The sequence below is a fragment of the mitochondrial genome of Saccharomyces eubayanus (assembly GCF_001298625.1).
Source record: "Saccharomyces eubayanus strain FM1318 mitochondrion, complete sequence, whole genome shotgun sequence".
Taxonomy (NCBI): domain Eukaryota; kingdom Fungi; phylum Ascomycota; class Saccharomycetes; order Saccharomycetales; family Saccharomycetaceae; genus Saccharomyces; species Saccharomyces eubayanus.
This window is the reverse complement of record NW_017264706.1, coordinates 41,706-63,999: the sequence shown is the minus strand read 5'-3', so window position 1 is coordinate 63,999 and position 22,294 is coordinate 41,706. Positions and strand designations below refer to the sequence as shown.

At 17.4% G+C, this 22,294-nt stretch overlaps 3 protein-coding genes and 19 non-coding genes across 22 annotated transcripts; 1 reads left to right on the top strand and 21 right to left on the bottom strand. All coding sequences in view use genetic code 3, as the record gives it.

Moving 5' to 3' along the window:
• DI49_5669 lies at positions 1 to 379 on the bottom strand. The gene has a single exon.
• Positions 380 to 471: 92 nt separating this feature from the next.
• DI49_5668 lies at positions 472 to 544 on the bottom strand. Its single transcript has one exon. It is a non-coding gene; the product is annotated as a tRNA-Met (tRNA).
• Positions 545 to 959: 415 nt separating this feature from the next.
• DI49_5667 (COB-like protein) lies at positions 960 to 3,635 on the bottom strand (the record flags this gene model as incomplete). The annotated part of the gene is made up of 2 exons: positions 960 to 1,723; positions 3,242 to 3,635. The coding sequence occupies 2 exons, from the start codon at positions 3,633 to 3,635 to the stop codon at positions 960 to 962; spliced, it is 1,158 nt and encodes a 385-aa protein (XP_022467375.1).
• Positions 3,636 to 4,340: 705 nt separating this feature from the next.
• Positions 4,341 to 4,413, bottom strand: DI49_5666. The gene has a single exon. It is a non-coding gene; the product is annotated as a tRNA-Glu (tRNA).
• Positions 4,414 to 11,671: 7,258 nt separating this feature from the next.
• On the bottom strand, positions 11,672 to 12,481 carry DI49_5665 (COX3-like protein; the record flags this gene model as incomplete). The annotated part of the gene is made up of 1 exon: positions 11,672 to 12,481. The coding sequence occupies one exon, from the start codon at positions 12,479 to 12,481 to the stop codon at positions 11,672 to 11,674; it is 810 nt and encodes a 269-aa protein (XP_022467374.1).
• Positions 12,482 to 13,060: 579 nt separating this feature from the next.
• Positions 13,061 to 13,136, bottom strand: DI49_5664. The gene has a single exon. It is a non-coding gene; the product is annotated as a tRNA-Val (tRNA).
• A 361-nt stretch (positions 13,137 to 13,497) lies between these two features.
• DI49_5663 lies at positions 13,498 to 13,569 on the top strand. The gene has a single exon. It is a non-coding gene; the product is annotated as a tRNA-Thr (tRNA).
• A 181-nt stretch (positions 13,570 to 13,750) lies between these two features.
• Positions 13,751 to 13,826, bottom strand: DI49_5662. The gene has a single exon. It is a non-coding gene; the product is annotated as a tRNA-Phe (tRNA).
• Positions 13,827 to 16,823: 2,997 nt separating this feature from the next.
• DI49_5661 (COX2-like protein) lies at positions 16,824 to 17,579 on the bottom strand (the record flags this gene model as incomplete). The annotated part of the gene is made up of 1 exon: positions 16,824 to 17,579. One exon carries the CDS (start codon positions 17,577 to 17,579, stop codon positions 16,824 to 16,826), a length of 756 nt encoding a protein of 251 aa, XP_022467373.1.
• Positions 17,580 to 18,421: 842 nt separating this feature from the next.
• DI49_5660 lies at positions 18,422 to 18,497 on the bottom strand. The gene has a single exon. It is a non-coding gene; the product is annotated as a tRNA-Met (tRNA).
• Positions 18,498 to 18,658: 161 nt separating this feature from the next.
• On the bottom strand, positions 18,659 to 18,724 carry DI49_5659. The gene has a single exon. It is a non-coding gene; the product is annotated as a tRNA-Asn (tRNA).
• A 182-nt stretch (positions 18,725 to 18,906) lies between these two features.
• DI49_5658 lies at positions 18,907 to 18,991 on the bottom strand. Its single transcript has one exon. It is a non-coding gene; the product is annotated as a tRNA-Tyr (tRNA).
• Positions 18,992 to 19,296: 305 nt separating this feature from the next.
• DI49_5657 lies at positions 19,297 to 19,372 on the bottom strand. The gene has a single exon. It is a non-coding gene; the product is annotated as a tRNA-Ile (tRNA).
• A 72-nt stretch (positions 19,373 to 19,444) lies between these two features.
• Positions 19,445 to 19,521, bottom strand: DI49_5656. Its single transcript has one exon. It is a non-coding gene; the product is annotated as a tRNA-Ala (tRNA).
• A 514-nt stretch (positions 19,522 to 20,035) lies between these two features.
• On the bottom strand, positions 20,036 to 20,106 carry DI49_5655. Its single transcript has one exon. It is a non-coding gene; the product is annotated as a tRNA-Arg (tRNA).
• On the bottom strand, positions 20,107 to 20,193 carry DI49_5654. The gene has a single exon. It is a non-coding gene; the product is annotated as a tRNA-Ser (tRNA).
• Positions 20,194 to 20,973: 780 nt separating this feature from the next.
• Positions 20,974 to 21,047, bottom strand: DI49_5653. Its single transcript has one exon. It is a non-coding gene; the product is annotated as a tRNA-Asp (tRNA).
• A 54-nt stretch (positions 21,048 to 21,101) lies between these two features.
• On the bottom strand, positions 21,102 to 21,175 carry DI49_5652. The gene has a single exon. It is a non-coding gene; the product is annotated as a tRNA-Gly (tRNA).
• A 22-nt stretch (positions 21,176 to 21,197) lies between these two features.
• DI49_5651 lies at positions 21,198 to 21,271 on the bottom strand. The gene has a single exon. It is a non-coding gene; the product is annotated as a tRNA-Arg (tRNA).
• A 30-nt stretch (positions 21,272 to 21,301) lies between these two features.
• On the bottom strand, positions 21,302 to 21,376 carry DI49_5650. Its single transcript has one exon. It is a non-coding gene; the product is annotated as a tRNA-Lys (tRNA).
• A 702-nt stretch (positions 21,377 to 22,078) lies between these two features.
• On the bottom strand, positions 22,079 to 22,155 carry DI49_5649. The gene has a single exon. It is a non-coding gene; the product is annotated as a tRNA-Gln (tRNA).
• Positions 22,156 to 22,186: 31 nt separating this feature from the next.
• Positions 22,187 to 22,272, bottom strand: DI49_5648. Its single transcript has one exon. It is a non-coding gene; the product is annotated as a tRNA-Leu (tRNA).
• Between the last annotated feature and the right edge of the window lie 22 nt (positions 22,273 to 22,294).

Genomic DNA, 22,294 nt, shown 5'->3' with positions numbered 1-22,294 from the left:
TGGATATTATATTATAATTAAGCATATTTCTGTATAATAATATAACTTTTATATATCTTTTATATATAACTATAAATAAGATTAATATATTAAAAAATATATCTTAATTTTTTATAAAGATATAAAGTATAATATTTCTAATAATCTATTAATAATAATTATAAAGTGATTAAAAATATATAATAATATATTTATTAAGTTTTATTTTCATTTTATTTATTTATACTAATTACTTTATTAATATTGTATATAATAATAATAATTATCCTGTTATATTTTTTTTTATTAAACAATTAATAATATATATAATGAATAATATATATAATTATACAATATAATTTATATATTTATGACTTTCCTATTAATAATATAATATTTTATATAAATACTTTTATATAAAAATATGATTATAATATATATTAATATAGTACCAATAGATATACCATTAGAATAATATTATATATTAATTATTAGCAATAATACGATTTGAACGTATATAATTAGGTCATGACCCTAAAATGTTAACCAATTACATCATATTGCATTTATATATTTATTATATCCTTTGAGACTTTATATATATTACTTATAAAATATATATAATAAGAATATATGAATATTCTAAATTATTTAATACTATAAAGAAATTATAACATTAATATTAATGAATTATTGATATTCTCCTACGGTGTCCGCCCGCGGAGCGGAGCGTAGCGGGCGGGACTTAATAAAATATAAAAAAAGGTCCTATAGTTCGTATTTAATTATTATTTAAAATAATTAATAATTTATATTAATACCTAATAAATAAAATGAAGAATAAAAAAAAATAGTCATGTGGAGTATAAAGTTTATAATTAATAAAGGGTAAATAAAAGAATATTATTAAATTATATTATTAATAAAGATATTAATAATAATTATGATTTTTTTTTTTTATCAATAGTAAACAATAAAAATTATTTATTAACTCTACCGATATAGAATAAAACATTTTCAATAGTAGAGATAACAGGTACAATAATTAAGAAATATGCGAAGTAGATAAATGTAGCAATTTGTCCCATTAAGACATAAGGTACTTCTACATGACATGCTCCAATTTGTCCTAATAATACGAAATTGAATACAAAGATAAAGAAGAAGAATTTAGAGAATACTTTGAAAGTATTACCTCTAACAACACTTCTATCAGTAAATGGTAAAACTAATAACACTAAAATAGCTGCAAACATAAGAATTACACCTAATAATTTATCAGGAATAGATCTTAAAATAGCATAGAATGGTAATAAGTATCATTCAGGTACGATGGACGCTGGTGTTACTAAAGGATTACCTGGAATATAATTATCAGGATGACCTAAAGTATTTGGTGAATAAAATACAAATAATGCTAATACTAACATAAATAAAAATACAGTTACTAAATCTTTAAATACGAAATATGAATGCATTGGAATTCTATCTAAATTACCTGTAATACCTAATGGATTAGATGAACCATGAATATGTAATGCCATCATATGCATAATAACCATTGCTGCAATAACAAAAGGTACTAAGTAATGTAATGCAAAGAATCTTTGGATTAGAGGATTTGATACAGAAAATCCTCCTCATAATCAAGCTACAATGTCATTACCTACAAATGGAATTGCTGAAAATAAATTAGTAATAACTAGTGCACCCCAATGTGATATCTGCCCATAAACACAACAATACAAAATAAAAATAAAAATAATAAGATTCATTTAAGAATAATAATTACTCATTTAAATACTAAATATTAAATATTAAGTAATTATTAAAGGGTAAATAAAAATAAAAAATAGGAGATCTAATAAAATTTAATAATAAAGAATATATTAAAATTTATGTGGATAGTTTTTAATTAAGAATTTAGTAGTATTATTTAATTTATAACCGGAAGCTTTAACTAATAGAACATTTTTTTTAGTAGAGACATATTCTAATTCAAAAGGTTTAAAATTTTCAATAAATGGTCTACTATAAACATTAAAAAAACCTTTTAAATAAGGTATAAAAATATTAGGAATATAAATATAGCCTCTTTCTTTAATAGCTCTTCTAATAGTTTTTTCACTACAACATAATAAATGAGAAGTTAAGAATCTAGATTGAAAAACACAAACTAATTCATCATTTATATTATATAAAGCGACAGGTAAACTAGCTCCTTTAATAATTTTCTCTTTACCAATTTTTGATAATAGTTTATAATCATTATTTAAATTATTATAATAAATATTATTATGTTTATTTATATATTTTATTATATTAGATTTATCTATAGCTATATATTTATCTAAATAAATACCATAAATATTATTAGTAATAGCATATTTTAATTTATTAGTAATAAGATCTAAAGTATCAAATTTAGATAAAGAAAAATTCTTTAAATTACCACTATTATATGTAGGTAATTTTAGGTATAAATAAATTTGTTCAATACTATATAAAATATATCTATCAATACTTTCATTATCATATATTTTTAAAATACCATATACAAAAGTATTTAAACCATATTTTTTTACATCTAATGCAATATTAGAACTACCACGTAATCTATATAAATGATTATTAAATCTATCATATATATTATTATATCCTGCTGAACCAATATAAAATTTATTTGTCATTATATTACCAATATAATAAATACCTTGTTTTTTTATTAAATAATTTCTAATTTCTTCTTTTTGATTTGGACATTCTAAATTTACTCAATATTTTATAGGTTTAATTTTATGATTTTTTAATAATTCTTCTACACTTAGTATTTTTTTATTTATATTATATTCTAATTTAGAAGAAGTATTATAATTTCTAACTAATATTTTAAAACTATTTAATTTTTTTATTATATGGAATCTTTTATAATATAATTCCACATAAGAAATCATTTTATTATTATTTTTATTATACAGATTATTATTATTCTTATTGAATTTATTTATTTTATTATTATTTTTATTTAAATACATTAATCGACTGTGCATTAAACATCATTTCAGATATCTATCAGTGAACCAGTCTGTCGCGACTCTTTATTTAACCGACGATCTCAACTGTATTAATCTTTGATCGTTTTCACTAATATCGCCTATATTTTAATATAATATTCCTAATAACAGTTATCTATTATAGATATATTTTTATAGACTACCATATAATATTAATAATTATATGATTTTAGGCTATTGTTGTTGTTAACCTAAGAAAGCTGTAGCAATAGTTAATACGAAAATGATAACACCTACATTTCATAATAGTACTCTTGGAGATCTATATGAACCATAATACATACCTTTAGCCATATGCATATACATAACTAAAAAGAAGAATGATGCACCATTAGCATGTAAATATCTTAAAATATAACCATTATGAGTATCTCTCATAATATGTTCTACTGATGAAAATGCTAACTCAATATTAGATGAATAATGCATAGCCATAAAAATACCTGTTAAGATTTGAATAACTAAACATAAACCTAATAATGAACCTATATTTCATCAATAACTAATTGATGATGGTTGTGGTGAATCAATAACATAACTGTTCACTAAACTTAAATATACATTTGATTTTCTAAATGCCATATATTTATTATATAATTTATATAATAACAATAATTAATTAATATTATTTTATTTAATATATTAATTATTACTATTTATTATACTTTTTTTAATTAATAATATATATACTTATTCTTTATTTTTATAAAACACAATATATTTAACTATTATAATTTTATCAATTATTACATATTATATATATATATTTCATAGTCCCGGGCCCCGAGTAAATTATTATTTATGATAATTTAGAATTTATTATATATAAATAGGGCCCGGACCCCACTAAGAGTTTTATATTTTATTTTATAACTTTTTTTTATTAATATTTATATATATATTATTAATTAATATTTATTATATATATTTTTATTTATTATTTTATATATAATTATATTATAATATCATTATGTGATATTATTTATATATTGTTTTATATTATTGTTAATATTTGATTATAATCTAATATTCACAATTATTTATTATTATGTATATATTAACTAATATTATAGTTAATATACTTTTATTATTTAATCATTATTTTATATATTTATTTTAGCCCCGGGCCCCCCGGACCCGGGACCCCGCTAGGAGTAAATAATTAATAATGATTATTATTATTATTATATTTATGTATAATAACAATCGATATTTATTTATTATTATATATTATATATTATATATTATAGATTATATATTTTATAATATAACATATTATTATTTGAATAACCTTAATCGGATTCGAACCGATATTCTCAACATGAAGAGGTGATGTCGTAACCATTAGACGATAAGGTCTATATTTATTATATATTAAATATTTTAACATAAATAAATTAAATATAGCCCCACTAGGAGTCCCGGGCCCCCCCGGGGGGCCCGGTACCCCGCTAGGAGTATTAATTATTTTCTATATCTTTATTTTATTACTTTATATTTTTTATATTACTTATATTACTATAGTATAATCATAAAGATTAATATTTAAAGAAATTATATATATTATATTCAATATTATTTTATATATATAGTCTGGTCGGCCACCGCCGGACCGGACGCCAAAGAAAATAATTTATATATTAATTATAATTACCTTTAATTATTTATTTATTTTATTATTAATACATTATCATTATATATATATATATATATATATATTATAAGACTTTATTCTTTATTTATTAGATTATAATAAAATCTTTATTATTCATATTAGAATATTTAAATTAATATACCTTTATATAAATTATCTATTTAATCACTCATAAGAAAGTATTATTTATATGCTATTATTCTTACTATTTATTATTATATTTAAATTATATATATTATAATTTATTGAGTCCCACTAGGAGTTAATATATTATTAAGAAAAGTTAAATATATTCATTATTATTATTAATACATTATTTTATTAACATTATATAGATTATATTTTATAATATTAATGATAAGTTTTTTATAAAATTAATATTATATATATTATAATTCATACTTTTATTTAAATATTTATATTTATATAAACATAAATACATTATATTTTGTATAATATATAAGTTATCTCTTTAATATTTATATTTATTTTTATATTATTTATAATTGATTATATCTTTTAATAATTGTAATAATAATTATTAATATTATTCTTTATTTATAATTATGAATATAATTATAAAGAATAATTATTAAGGTATTAATAACACTATTTTTATTATTTAATATATATTCATAATTAATCTATTAAATATATTTAAAATAATGATTATATAAAGTATTAATGATATATTCTTTAATATTTAATTAAGTATTATAAATAGTCCGAAGGAGTAATAATAATAATAATAATATATTTTATATATTTTTGTATAATTTAGATATATTGTTATAAATTAATATAATATAAATAACCTCACCTAATATATATATTAATATATATATAAGGAGAGTACATACCTATTTATATTATATATAATTCTTAGATAATAACTATATACAATAATAACTATATATAATAATAACTATATACAATAATAATTATATTCTATATATTAATAAATAATATGTTATAATATATATAATAATTAATATATATATAATTAATAATATGTTAATATATATATAATTAATAATATGTTAATATATAAAATTATAATATATAAATAGATAAATATTTAATAATATACACTTATAAAAAAATAATGTATTTATAATCTCTATTATCTCTATAAATTATTAATATTCTTATATTAACTCCTTCGGCGTCCGGCCCCCGGGACGGGCGACCAGACTTTATAATATATTTATAATTAATACAATATAATATAATATATATATAATAATAAAAAAAGTATAACTTTATATGTATTTTATATAATACATATATATATAAATATCTTATATATCTTATTAAGATTTAAATATAATTTCTAATATCTATAATATAATATTAATATTAATGAAATGATTAAATAAATGTAAAAGAATTAATAATAATTAATGAATTAACTTATAATATATTAAAATACTTATATTATATATAATACTTGATTAAATATATACCTAATAATAAATAATATAATTTATAAGACTATATATATATATATAATAATAAAGAATATAATTATCTATTATAACTTAATATGAATATTAATATAATTATATATTTATAACTTTATTTCATAGATTTTTATTTAATAGTCGGGCCCGCCCCCCCTTAATGGGGGGGGGGCCGGACGCCGGAGGAGTTATATATATTATATAATACTTATATATAAATTAAGTTTATCATTAGAAGTAATATTATAATTAATAATTAATATTTTAATCTGGTTTCCTATTTTTATAAGGGAAACTGAATATCGAAGTAGTCTAACGGATGAATATATGAAAGAATCTAATAATATTCTAAGATATAATAAAATATAATAATACTTTTATAATAATATAATAAACTCCTTTAGGATTATGAATATCGAAACTATATAAATATTAATTAATTATTCTTTTTTTAGAATTATAATTATAATATAGATTAGATTATATAATCTGATATATCATTTGAGAGGGTCAAACGCATATCAAAAGGAGATAATATATTTTTAATAATATATTAATAAGTAGATAAATTATTAATAATAGATTAAATAGGGGTGGGGCCCATATATAAATATATAAAATAAAGATTGTAAGGGCCCTAGATATAATTAAATCATATACATAAAATATTATATAAATTAAAATTTAATATTATTAATTAATTAATTAATTATAATATAAATAATAATCATATATTAATGATAATATTATAATATTAAGATAATAAAATAATATAAAAGGTTTATTATTATAAACAATATGTTAAATTAAAAACTCCTAAATAAATTATTGATAACATAATACTCTAATACAATATAAAATAAAAATCTTCATATATAATTATATGATATATATATTAAAGAAAAATATAAATAGTTATATATATATATATTTTATTAATATTTAACCTTTAATAAAGTCTTACTCGTTATATTATTTCACATAAAGTAAATTATTATTTAACCCCATAATAAGGATTATTTATTAATTTATTATAGTCAAAAAAAAGTCTGAATAAATAAATAAGAATTATAAAAATCATATATCTAAATAAAAATATCAATAAAGTATTATTATATTTATTAAGTAGGAACCCTAATATAAAAAAGATAAAATTATTTAATGAAATATTATATAATTATTATAATATATTATATTTAATATAAAAATTAAAGAAAGATATACATATATTTATTATATATTAATATATATATTATTTATAATAAAAATTTAACATTATTTAGCCCCGGGCCCCCGGGCCCGGGACCCCGCAAGGAGTAATTATTAATTATTAATAGAATATTAACTTATATAATAATCTTTTAAGTAATTAATTATTTATTTCTCCTTCGGCTATTCGTCCGCCCCCCCTGAGTAAATAATTATTTATGATTATTTAGAATTTATTATATATAAATAGACGGATCGGACTATGAGTATTAATATTATTTCTTTAGAAGTTATTTATTTATTTATTTATAATAAGTATTTTATTATATATTAATATTTTATAAAATATTTATAAGATTAAGTAAAATTAAGTAAGTTTAGTTAAGCGGCACAAACCCAGCTAAAATTAGCTGATTTGTGACCGCGGGTACTATTATTAATATATATCTATATATTATCTTTATATTATAATATTAATTAATATATATTATTTTAAAGATTATTATTATTTTTTATTATTATTATATACATATTACATATATTTTATATAATTTATAGTTTCCTTATGTAGGGGTCCCCATTATTATTTTCCAATAATAATTATTAAAGGGACCCAGATATCTTCTTGTTCTCATTTATAATATTATTTATTTAGTTTTTATTTATTATTTTATAGATATTTATTATATTATTTATAATTCACTTTTATTATTTTTTTATATTAATCATTATATTAATTATATATTACTCAATATATATAACCTCTCCCCTTGGTGAGATGGGGGTGTTACATCTCTTATTTAATATATTTATAACCCCTCTCCCCTATTTATATACTCTTATAATATAAAAATATAAATTTAATATATTTTATTTATATAATCCTGATAGAATATATTTTATATATATATATTTGATATAAAGTAATATTTAATAATTATTATTTATTATATTTAAGTATTAATATTTAAAATAAAGTTAAAATTAATTTATTAATTATATAGGAGTCCTTATAGAAATAAATATTTATGATTATTATTCATAATTTATATTAAAAAATTATTACAAATTATATTTATATTAGTAATAATCGTTTTGTACCGTCCAATTGGACGGTACAAAACGATGTAGTAAATTATTATTATATATCTATATATACCTATTATATACTTATTATATCTTATCTTACTCCTTATAGGTACTAGGACTTATTTATATATTATCTTTAGCCCCGGGCCCCCCGGGCCCGGGACCCCGCAAGGAGTTATAATAATATTATAATTTATTATAAACTTCTCTGGCGTCTGACCCGAGTAAATAATTATTTATGATTATTTAGAATTTATTATTGATTAATAGGGGCGGACCCGACTCTTAAAATATTAATTATTTTTATGATATAATTATATTTATTATTAATTCATAGTCCTAATTTTATTAAATTAAATTAAATTAAATTAAATTAAATTAAATAGGGCCCTAATGGGCCCAATAGTAATTCCACTAGGAGATATATTATATTATTAATTATTTAATCATTATTTTATTATTAAATTTTATTAGATTTATCTATTAATAATCTTTTTATATATTTTTTAATATATATATAAAACATTTTTTAATATTTTTTTATTATATTCTTTTTTTTTTATAAAAATATAATTTATTAATTTTTATTTTATTATTATCTAGACTTTTATATTTTATATTTATTTATATATTATTTCAATTATTACTTCTTTTGGGGGGGTCCCCATTATTATTTTCAATAATAATTTTTATAGGGACCCGGATATTGTTTTGTTTTCATTTATTATTTTATACATTTAGTTTTTATTTTTAACTTTATACTTATTCAATTTATTTTATTGTTTATCCTTTAATTTTATTATTAATTTTATTTTCTTATTTATAGTATTTATTAGTTATATTATTAAATTTATTCTATGTACGTTGTTTATTATATTATTTAGTTTGGTTTCTAATCACCCACCCCCTCCCCCTATAAATATTTATTACTTATATATTTAAAATCTAAAAATAATAAAAAAAGTATATATTACTATTTTTAATATTTATTTAAATAAATATTAATATAATCAAAATAATATTATACTAACTTTATATTAAATATTATTTATAATATAGTTACCATAAATAAAATTTATAAGATATAATATATAAAATAATAATAATTCTAAATTATATTGGATATATTCTTTTTATTTACTCATAGCAGGGCTAATAAAATTAAAGATATAAGAATTATATATATATATTAATTTATATTAAAGATTAAATAGAAATTATATTATAATAAGTCTTAATAATTATAAGTATTATTTTATTATTAACTTATTAATATATTTAATGTATTATAAAACTATTAATATTATAAATTACAGTATTGAAAGGATATTATTTATAATAATATATTAATCTAGAAGTAATAATTAATTATTATTTTTTCGATAGGATAAAAGATTATAATAAGATATATATATATATATATTGATACTATATAAGTTTTAATAATAGTTAAGTCTGGCTCACCGCCCCGCGGGGGGCCGGACGCCGGAGGAGTTAATATTATATAAATATAATATAATAATAACAGTAATCTAATTTAATTGTAGCAGTTAATTTAATTATTAATTAAATAATAAGTCCCATAATATAATTAAATATTCTAAATAATAAAAAAAATAATCTGGAAAATATTAATATTATAAAAAATTTAATTTAATATTAATTAATAAAGATTATATATAAAAAGTCCGAAGGAGTATAATAAATAAAATATAATAATAAATATTAATTATTTAAATAAAAATAAATAATATATTCTTTAATAATAATTATAAGATATAATATAATATAAGACTTTAATATTTTAATATAATACTTATAAGATATAATTATATAATAATATATATATATAATAATAATAATTATTTAAATAAAAATAATATAAAGTAATTAATAGGATAAAAGAATAATAATAAATAATATTATAAATATAAACTATTCCGGTGTCTGCCTACCCCTATTTATTAATATAAATTCTAAATTATCATTAAATAATTATTTACTTTAATGGGGGGCAAGTAAGACTTATTTATAAAAAACTATTAATAGTTCTATTCATATAATATATAATATGATATAATATCCATAAATTATATATAATATAATAATAATTATTTAAATAAAAATAAATAATATAACCTTTTAATAATAAATAAATAATATAACCTTTTAATAATAAATAAATAAATATTTATCTATAAATGTCCTAAAGTTAATAATTATTCTACCCCTTAATAGGATACGAATTAGACTAATAATATAATTATTATTCATTTAATAAAAAATATATTTTAATAATAATAATATTTAAATAAATATATAAAAAAGTAATATTACTAATATGTATATATATTAAATATAAATAATGATAATAATTATTTATAGGGTTTTCTTTAATCTTATAATAATAAGATATAATAAAGATTCTTTAGGTATTCCATAAATTAAATAATTATTTCTCCTAGCGGGGTCCCGGGCCCCCCGGGCCCGGGGCTAATAAAATTTAACATTATTTCTGAATAATTATATATTAATATAAGGAGTTAGACTTGTTTATAATATAATGAATGATATAATAAAATTATATAATAACCTTTTAAAAATAATAAATAAAATACTATAAAAGTTATATAATAAAAATATAAGTTAATATATCTATATACAAATTATAAAACTTCTCAATATATTATATATATATTTTATATAATAAAGAATAATATAATCTAATCTATTTTCTTTTACCTTTTAATGAATAAGTTAATATATGATATAAATTACTCGAGATTAAATATAAATAAAAATTATAATACCTAAAGGAATATAATATATTAAAAATATAAAATAATAAGATATAATATAAAAACACCTTTGATTATTCATACATAGGAAAATATTATTATATAAGATATAAATATATTATAAATATTAATATAATCTGATTAATACTATTAATTAATTATCTATATATCATATAAATATTTATATTAGTTATAATATAATAATTATGTATTAATATATTTTATTTTGATTTAATTTTTATAAGAATATTATTAAAATATATATAGATATATTTATTTAGGAGTTTATTTTATTTTATTAATTAATAAGTCTGGTCGCCCGTCCCGGAGTAAATAATTATTTATGATTATTTATCATTAATTATTAATTAATAGGGCCGGACGCCGAAGGAGTTAATATATTATTTAAACACCTCATCAATAATATACTACATATAAGAATAATCAGATAACGTCTAAAACATGTAGGTAAATAATAGTTGTTTCATATCCTACGTGATGTCCAGCAGTTAAATGATAATTTCTTAATCTTCAATAGTTAACACCTAACATAGCAGCTAACATAACCATATGTAAGAAATGTAAACCAGTTCCGGCATAGAATACTGAACCATAGATACCATCAGAGATAGTAAATGCAGCATTAGTATATTCGATATATTGACAAGATACAAAAATAACAATTAATCAGAATGTAATTAATAAACCTGATAAAGCTTTATTTCTATTACCAGCAATTAAAGCATGATGACTATAAGTTACAGTAGCACCAGATGATAATAAGATAATAGTATTTAATAAAGGTAATTCTGTTGGTTGTACAGCTTCAATACCTACAGGTGGTCAACATGAACCTAATAGAACATCAGGACTCATAGCTGAATGGAAATATGCTCAAAATAAACCAGCAAAAATTAATACTTCAGATAATACAAACATTAAAAAACCTAAATTAATACCTTTTCTTACTGCAATAGTATGTTCACCTAAATATGTTGCTTCTGATACAATATCTCTAAATCATAAAATTGAACTTGTTAATAATACAAATAATGCTAAATATACCATATTTATATTACCAATATAACCATGCATTGTTAAAGCTAGTGATAATGCTAATGATAATAATGCAAATGATACTACAATAGGTCATGGTGATGGCATTACCATATGAAATGGATGTTGTTGATGTCTACTTCTTTCTAAATGTGTCATTTTTTTATTTATTTATTTATTATATATATATTATATATATTAATATAATATACCTTATTTTTATAAAAAATATATTTATATTACAATGTCCTACCCATAAAGTAGGTAAAACTATATTATTAAAATATATACTTAATTACATTTAATATATATTTATATTCTATTATAATTCATAATATTATATATATTATTATTATTCATAAATATTATAACTTCCTATTAAAAAAAAGCAATCTTATTTATTTTATTATATATTATATATATATATTACTTATTTATTATTAATATATTATTATTATTTTATAGACTATTACTTTATTAAGTTATTAATATATTATTATTAATTTATAGACTATTTATTTTATCCCTATAAGGATTTTATTAATAATTTATAATATTAAGATTATATTATTATAATTATGTAATTAAAAATATTTAAAGGATATTTATTATATTATATATATTATTTATTATTTATATTAAGTTCCCTTATAAGAGTATTATTTAATATAAACCATTTATAATTACCTGATATATTATTTATAATATTTATTTTATATATATATATATATATCTAGGTTTAGGAAATATAGGGTTCGAACCTATAATCTTTCGTGTGTAAAACGAATGCTATACCAATTAAGCTAATCTCCTTAATTAATAAAATTAATTATTTAATTATTAGAATATATTATATACATTTATATTATTATAATATTTATATAATAGACTAAATAAAAATATTATATTATTTAACATTTATATTATTATATATTAAATATTATCATTCAATTAATTTATTACTTCTCATAAAATATATATAGGGTCTATTAAGATTTAAATACTCCTTCGGCGTCCGGCCCCCCCCCGGGGGGGGCGGGCCCGACTCCTGATTATTTTATTATTATTTATTATAATATGATTATTATTATATATTATATATTTATTATTATTTGGACTAAGAATATTTTATAAGTAGTATATATTTTTATATATAATTATTATTATTATTTAATGTAAATATAATTTAATGGTAAAATGTATGTTTTTAGGTGCATATTATCTAAGTTCAAATCTTAGTATTTACATATATTATTAATATAATATCAAGTCCTAATACCTTTTTTATGAGTTTTATTAATATATATTAAATATAATATAATACATTAATATTATCCTATAGGACTTTATTAATTATAATAAATATTATTAATTAATTTATAAATAATTAATATAAACATTATTAATATTATTTATATTTTTATTAATTATTGCCCTTAATGAGAATCGAACTACATGTAAATAAATCTTCAATTTATCGCTTTACCACTAAGCTATAAAAGCTATATATTATATATATTATTACTTATAATACATATATATAATAATTATTAAGATAATACACATATATTAAATATTTATATATATTTATATATTATTTAATCTAATCCAACCCAAGTTAATAATTATTAATGATTATTATCATTTCTTATTTATTAATAAAATCTAATAAATAGTCTGGTCCCCCACCCCGGGGGACCAGACGCCGAAGGAGTCATAAGAAATTAAATAATATACTCCTAAAAATCTTTATTACAATATATTTATTAATATAAAATTGAATCATATCATACTAATATATATATTATATTATATTAATTAATATTACTTATTATAAATATTTATAAAATAAAAAGAATAGTCTGGAGAGAATAATAATATTTTATTTAATATTTTATTTTAGGTCTTAATATATTAATAATATAATATATTACTCATAGTTGAGAGGAGGGTGACTAAATAATTATTATAAAATTAAAGATATATTAATTAAAAGAATTAACTATTTAATAGTATTGATATATATATTAGATATTATTAAAGAATTAGATAATATATATTTCTTTATATAATATTATACTCCTTCGCGGACTATTTAAATATTTTTATTATATTCTAAATATATAATTAATTAATTAATTATAAAAAGATATTATGTTATATTATATTATATTATATTTATATTTAATATAATTAAGTATTATTAACTATTATTAATATTTTCCTACGGTGTCCACCCGCTACGCTCCGCTACGCGGGCGGGACTTAATAAATATATAAAAATATATATATATAAATTACATAAAATTAATTAATATATATACTCCTTTAGATATGTATCTAGCCTTTATTATACTTATATATAATAAATTCATAAATAATTATTTATTTAATGATTGGTAAAGAGACTTTTATATAAAGTATTATTAATATAATAATAATATTATTATTAAAATGAATAATATAAATATTTATAATGGTAATATTACTCCTAGCGGGGTCCCAATTGGGCCCGGGGGGCCCGGGGCTAAAATATAATAAGATTATTTAATTAGTGATAAGATATAATAAATTAATAAAGTATTGATATTAAAAAAGGAGTCCGGGAAGGAGTAATTTATAAATACATTATTATTTTTAATATATTTAACAATTATGTGTTTTTAATAATTAAAAATATAAACCATTAATATTATATCCTTAAAATATTATAATAAATAGTATGACCCATAGATATGGATTTCATAGAAGATTATTTAAATCATATACTCCTACATTTATAACATTATTATCTCCGACCCTATTAATTAATAATTAATCAGTCCGGCCCCCCCTGGGGGGCGGACGCCGTAGGAGAAATTATCATTAATAATAATTTACTCCGGGACGGGCAGCCAGACTATATATATATATTTAAACTATTAAATCTATATGATAAATAAATATTATATAATGGTTTATTATTATATATAATTTTATTATATAATTAACCTACGAAACTATATTATAATTAATTTTATTAACACCTTTCTTATTTTTATTATATACTCAATATATTAATTAATAACATTATTATTTATTTTATGTAAACTTTTAATATAAATATTTATAATAAATTGTCAATTCATTAAACTTCTATTTATTTATAAAAAATCATTATTAATTATATCATAATTATTTACTATTATATTTAAGAATCATGAATGACCGACCCTATTAAATATAATAAAATAAAATTAGGAACCCGAAGAAGTATATCAATTTATATTATTTAATTTATGAATAATAACATAATATAAAAATATATATTACTTAGTACTAAATTAATAATATTATATTTATTAAATTTAGATAATTTAATTATATTATATTAATTATTAAATTAATCTTCTTTAATAAAAATAAAAATAAGTATACTATCAATAGGTTTTCAATAAGTTAAAATATAATCTTTAATTACTTCTAATGTTTTCTTACTTTATATTTTTTTATATTAATAAATAATCTATAAGGATATATATATTATTATTAATAAGTAATGAATCTTAAGCTTATAAAAACCTAAAATTAAATGATCATTTATATTATTATATGTAATTTATATATAATTAATAATTAAATAATTATTAATTATATTTATTTTTAATTAATTATTTATTTGATACATTATTATACTTTTAATTAATACTTATCTTCATTTTATATTAGTCCCGGGCCCCCCGGGCCCGGGACCCCGCAAGGAGTTTATTTGACATCTTATATTATTTATTAATATAAAATCATTATTAATTATGAAATAATTATTTACTATTATATTTAATAATTATACAATGTTATTTATCAAAAATATATTATTAATTATCATATATTTATAGCCCCGTTAAGGGTTTATTATATATTATTAATTTAATTGATAATTCTATAACATAAATATTATTAATTATATTAATTTATAATATTTTATAAATATTATTAATTATTTTTATGTAAATTAAATTATATATTAATTTACTTTTTATATAACCATCAATAAACCTATTAATCATTTATAAAAATTATCTCTTTTTTAATTATTTATAAAAATTATCTCTTTTTTAATTATTTACTCCTTCGGCTATTCGTCCGATCCCCAAGATGGAAATCCAGACTATATTTTTATTTAACACCAATTATATTATATTATATTATATTGGGGTACCACTAGTAGTATTGTTTTTATTTATCTCTTTCTGAATAATAATTAATTTATTATTTAAATAAGTTATTTATATATAATAAATAAATAATTATCATAATAATTATTTATTTGTAGGTTTAGGGATTATAATAGATATATATTAGGAGGAGTATGGTTATGATAACCTCTTAAAATATATTATATTATATTATATTTAATTATAAAAAGGTATAGGGTATTTATAAAAATATCTAATTTATAGTATATAATGTAAGAATATTATTATAATTATCATTTATGTAATAATGAATAGATTAATATGAATTATTGTTCATTTAATCATTCTAAAAATTTAGGTAATGATACGGCTTCGATTTTAATCGGCATATTAGCATGACCAGTACCACATAATTCTGAGCATTCACCATAGAAAACACCTTCTCTTTGAATTAATGCGGAAACTTGGTTTAATCTACCAGGAGTAGCATCAACTTTAATACCTAAACTAGGGATAGCAAAATCATGGATAACATCCGCAGCAGTTACTACGAATCTAATATGAGTATCTACAGGTACTACGATAGAAGTATCAGTATCTAATAATCTTAATTGTCCTTCTTCTAATAAATCATCAGGGATAACATATGATTCAAATTCTACTGTTTCACCACTATCATTAATAAAATCAGAATATTCATATTTTCAATATCATTGATATCCAATAGCTTTAATAGTTATAGCTGGTGAAATAACTTCATCACATAAATATAATAAAATAAATGATGGGAAAGCAATAATTAATAAAACTACAGCTGGAAAAATAGTTCAAATAACTTCAATTGTTTGTCCATGTTTAATATATTTATATGCAATAGGATTATTAGAATATGTTCTAACAATTGTATATAACATTCAAGATACTAAACCTAAAATAACAAATAAATAAAACATAATATTATCATGTAATTCTAAAATACCTTCTTGATTTGGTGTTGCTGAATCCTGAAAATAACATGCATATGGTGTTGGTACGTCATTTATAATGACTGTTGTTAATTGTAATCTTAATAAATCTAACATAAATCTTTTTTAACCTTTAGACTTTATTGTCTATTTATAATATGTTAATTCTACTTATAAATAATAAAAATAAAAATATTTATCATATATATTAATAGGTTATATTTATATCATATTTATTATTATTAATAGACTTTTTATTAACTTTAATACTTTATAATACATAATTTAATTATTAATATTATTATCTTTAGCCAGACTATTTATATTTTATTGGATTATAAAATTAATTATTATTTATATAATTTAGAATTTTATTAATTAATAGAAATACTATTTTAATGAAATTACATAAGAAATATTATTATTATTATATTTTTTATATATATATATTTATTAATATATTTATATATATATTTATTAATATATTTATTTTAGTCCCTAATAGGAGTATATTTATTAATATATTTATTAGTTACATAAGAAGATTATTATATTTAGTCCCTCTTACGGCGTCCGCCCCCCCCATTAAGTAAATAATTATTTATGATAATTTAGAATTTATTATCTATAAATAGTGGCGGGCCGGACTATTTTATTTATATTTTTATTTATATTTATATTTATATTTATATTTATATTTATATTTAATAGGATCCCTAAGTTAATTATTATTTTAATAATTTATAATTTTATCTCATAATGAGTAGTAAATATTTATTATATATTTTATTATATATTTTATTAATAAGAATATTATTAGTATCGAATTATTAATACTCAGATACAAAAAAAGGAAATTATTAATATATTTTTATATATTATTTATTTTAATCAATAATAAAAAACTCATAAGAGAACAATATTATTATTTATATTTTTTATATTATATTATATTATATTACTTGTAGAAGGAATTGAACCTTACATTATTTATTTATGAGACAAATGTTTTAACCAATTAAACTATACAAGCTATTATTTATATATTATTAATAATTTATATACCTTCTTAAAAATATATATATAATTTTTATTTATTCCCAATTAAATATTTAATCAGGATCATATTATAATTATAAGATAATTAATTATTATTATTATATATATATTATATATATATATATATTATCGTCCCCAATAGGAATTGAACCCATCTATTCTCATTAACAGTGAGATGCTTTAACCGATAAGCTATAAGGACATATATTATTATTAAATAAAGTTATATTAATATAAAGTATCCTTTAAGATTTTTATTATATTTAATCTCAGAACTATTAATTATTATATATATTATTTTATTTATATTATATTTATTTTATTAGTCTGGTCGCCCGTCCCGGGGGACCGGATGAAGTATTAATTTATATCTATATTAAGTTATGAAGGGAATAGGAATTGAACCTATGAAGATCTAAATCATTGAGTTTACAGCTCAACTCCAACTACCAACATTGAAAATCCCTCCTATATAAATATATTATATATATATATTATTATTTTATTAAAATATATATAACTTATTAATTATTATTATTATTATTATTTATTATACTTTAAGATATATTGAAATATTAACAATAAGGATATATCCTTCTTTTTTTATATGTTATATTTACGAAAGATAATATATTATATATTATTATTATTATTTATTATTTTATATATATTATATTATATTATATATTTATTAATATATATTATATATATTATTATAATATTAGCCCCGAAAGGAGTATTTATTATTTTATATATATATATATTTTATATATTTTATGAAACTAACAGGGATTGAACCTATATTTGTACCTTATCAAAATACTATTCTAACCAATTGAATTATAGTTTCTATTATACATATCATATTATATTTATTATATGTATTATATTATATTTATAGTCGTTATATTTATATTTATATATATTGGAGTTAATGAGACTTGAACTCATATTAAATGCATGCAACGCAGTCGTTCTACCAAATTGAACTATAACCCCTAATACTTAAATTTATAATCTTATTATATATTTTTTATCTCAATTATATTAATATATAAAGGAACCCTAATAGAAATAATATTATTAAATATTATTAAATATTATTTAATTGGACCCTATACGTATATTTTATATAATATTCTTTATAAATAAAATTAAATTAAATAATAATGTATATTATATATATATATTTTTATTATTAGATATTATTAAGATAATATTAACACTATACATTATTACTTATAATAACTATCTTCAATGTATTATTATAATATTATAAAAGGGGTATGAATAGTATAATATAATATAATATTTATATTTATATATACTCCTACAGTTATTCGTCCATCCCATTAAAGTAAATTATTATTTATGATTATTTAGAATTTATTATTAATAATCATTAATATTATTATAATATTTATTATATATAATTTATTATATTAATTTATTGTGTATATATATTAATAAATTATATATATTGTATATATGCGTTAATTAATATTAATATATAGAATATCCTATAGGATTTGAACCTATATAATTAGATTCGTATTCTAATATTTTACCATTAAATTAAGGATATAAACGGAAAATATGAGATTCGAACTCATAAGAATTTACAATTCAATTACTTAGCAAATAATCTACTTTACCTATAGTTAATTTTCCTAATTAATATATATTATTATACTTTATAAACCCTAATATATCATTAAGAGATATACTATAAATAATTATTATATAATATATGATTTTATCTTATCTATTAATATGAAATTAAAATATATAATAGTCGGGTCCGAGTAAATTATTATTTATCATAATTTAGAATTTATTATTGATTAATAGGACCGGACGCCAGAGGATATTTAATAGATAATTATTATTATTATTATTAATATGATATATATTAATATATGAATTATATAATATATATAATATATATATATATAATTAAATTAATATAAACAATATTTATATTTATTATATTTGTTTATTATTTAATCATTATTTAATAAAATAGGAGGAATATTATTATTTTTTATTATTATTAAAGTATTTAGTCTTTATTAGGTATAGTATAAATAATTTTATTGATGATTATTAATAATTAAGCCCTAATTTAATATTTAATATTTAATATTTAATTAGAATTATATATAGCCTCCACTAGGTATATTAATAAATATATGTAAAATATAATAATATATTATAATTATATTATTATAAAGGGTTAAATAATCAATATTATTAATGTATTAATAATTTATTATATATAAATAGTAAATAATTATTAATGATTATTTATCATTAATTATTAATTAATAGGATGAATAGCCGTAGGATAAATATATTAATAGATTAAATAGTTTATATAAATAAATAATATTATTTGGATTAATATATTTTATAGGGATTTAATGTATTATATTAATGTATTTAATTATTAACGAATCTAATCAGATTTGCACTGACATCCTCCATTATGACAAAATGGTACTTTACTATTAAGCTACAGATCCTTTATAATAATATTAATGTAATTAATTATATATTTAATAAATATATATTATTATTTTATAGATAGCGAGAATCGAACTCGCATTCAATGTTTGGAAGACATCCAGTTTACCAATTAACTTATATCTATTATTTTTTATTATATATATATATTACTCTCTCCATGACTTGAACATGGAATATTAATATTAGAAGTATTATGCTTTAACCATTAAGCTAAGAGAGCTTATTTATTTATATTATATTATATTTATTATTATGAGAATAGCTGGAGTTGAACCAAGCATGGGTTACTTAAAAGATAACTGTTTTACCATTAAACAATATTCTCTATATATATATATATACCTTATATATAAATATATATTTTATTATCTATAAATTAATAATAATAAAAAGAGGTCAATCATATTTATATATATTATATTTATTTATTATATATATTATATAATATCTTTAATCTTATAAAGAGATATTTATTATTATATTAATAAAATTAATTAATTAATATTTTAAGTATCTTTAATTATTTACTTTATTAGTCTGGTCGCCCGTCCCGGGGGACCGGACGCCGAAAAGAGGAGTATAAATATTATTATTATATTATTATTATATATTATTTCTTATATAAATATTTATATATATTTATTATTTTTATGATAAACCTATATTATATATATATATATATATTAATTTTTCCTATAAGATTATATATTTTATATATTTATTATTTTTATATTACTTTATATTATTTATTTTATATTAGTCTGATTTCTTGTTTTCTATTAAGTAAATTATTATTAATGATTATTTCTCCTACGGCGTCCGCCCCCCAGGGGGGGCCGGACTCATTAATTATTAATTAATAGGGAATCAGACGTATGAGGAGTCTATAATTTAATAAGTATATTAATAAGATAAATTATTTATAGTATTAATAAACTATATTAATAATTATTATGATTAAATATATATATTAATTAATCAATCATATTATTAATTATTTATTATTTATTATTTATCATTTATTATTTATATTGAATCGGTTTGATTCGAACAAACAAACTCCAAACTCAAATTTTGGTAACTTACCTATTAGTCTACGACTCATTAATATATATATTATTTATTATTATATATATTATTGCTATTTAAAGGACTTGAACCTTCATACTGTAAAGTAATACATCTTAAGAGTATCGTGTCTACCAATTCCACCAAAATAGCTTATTATTATATTATTATTATAA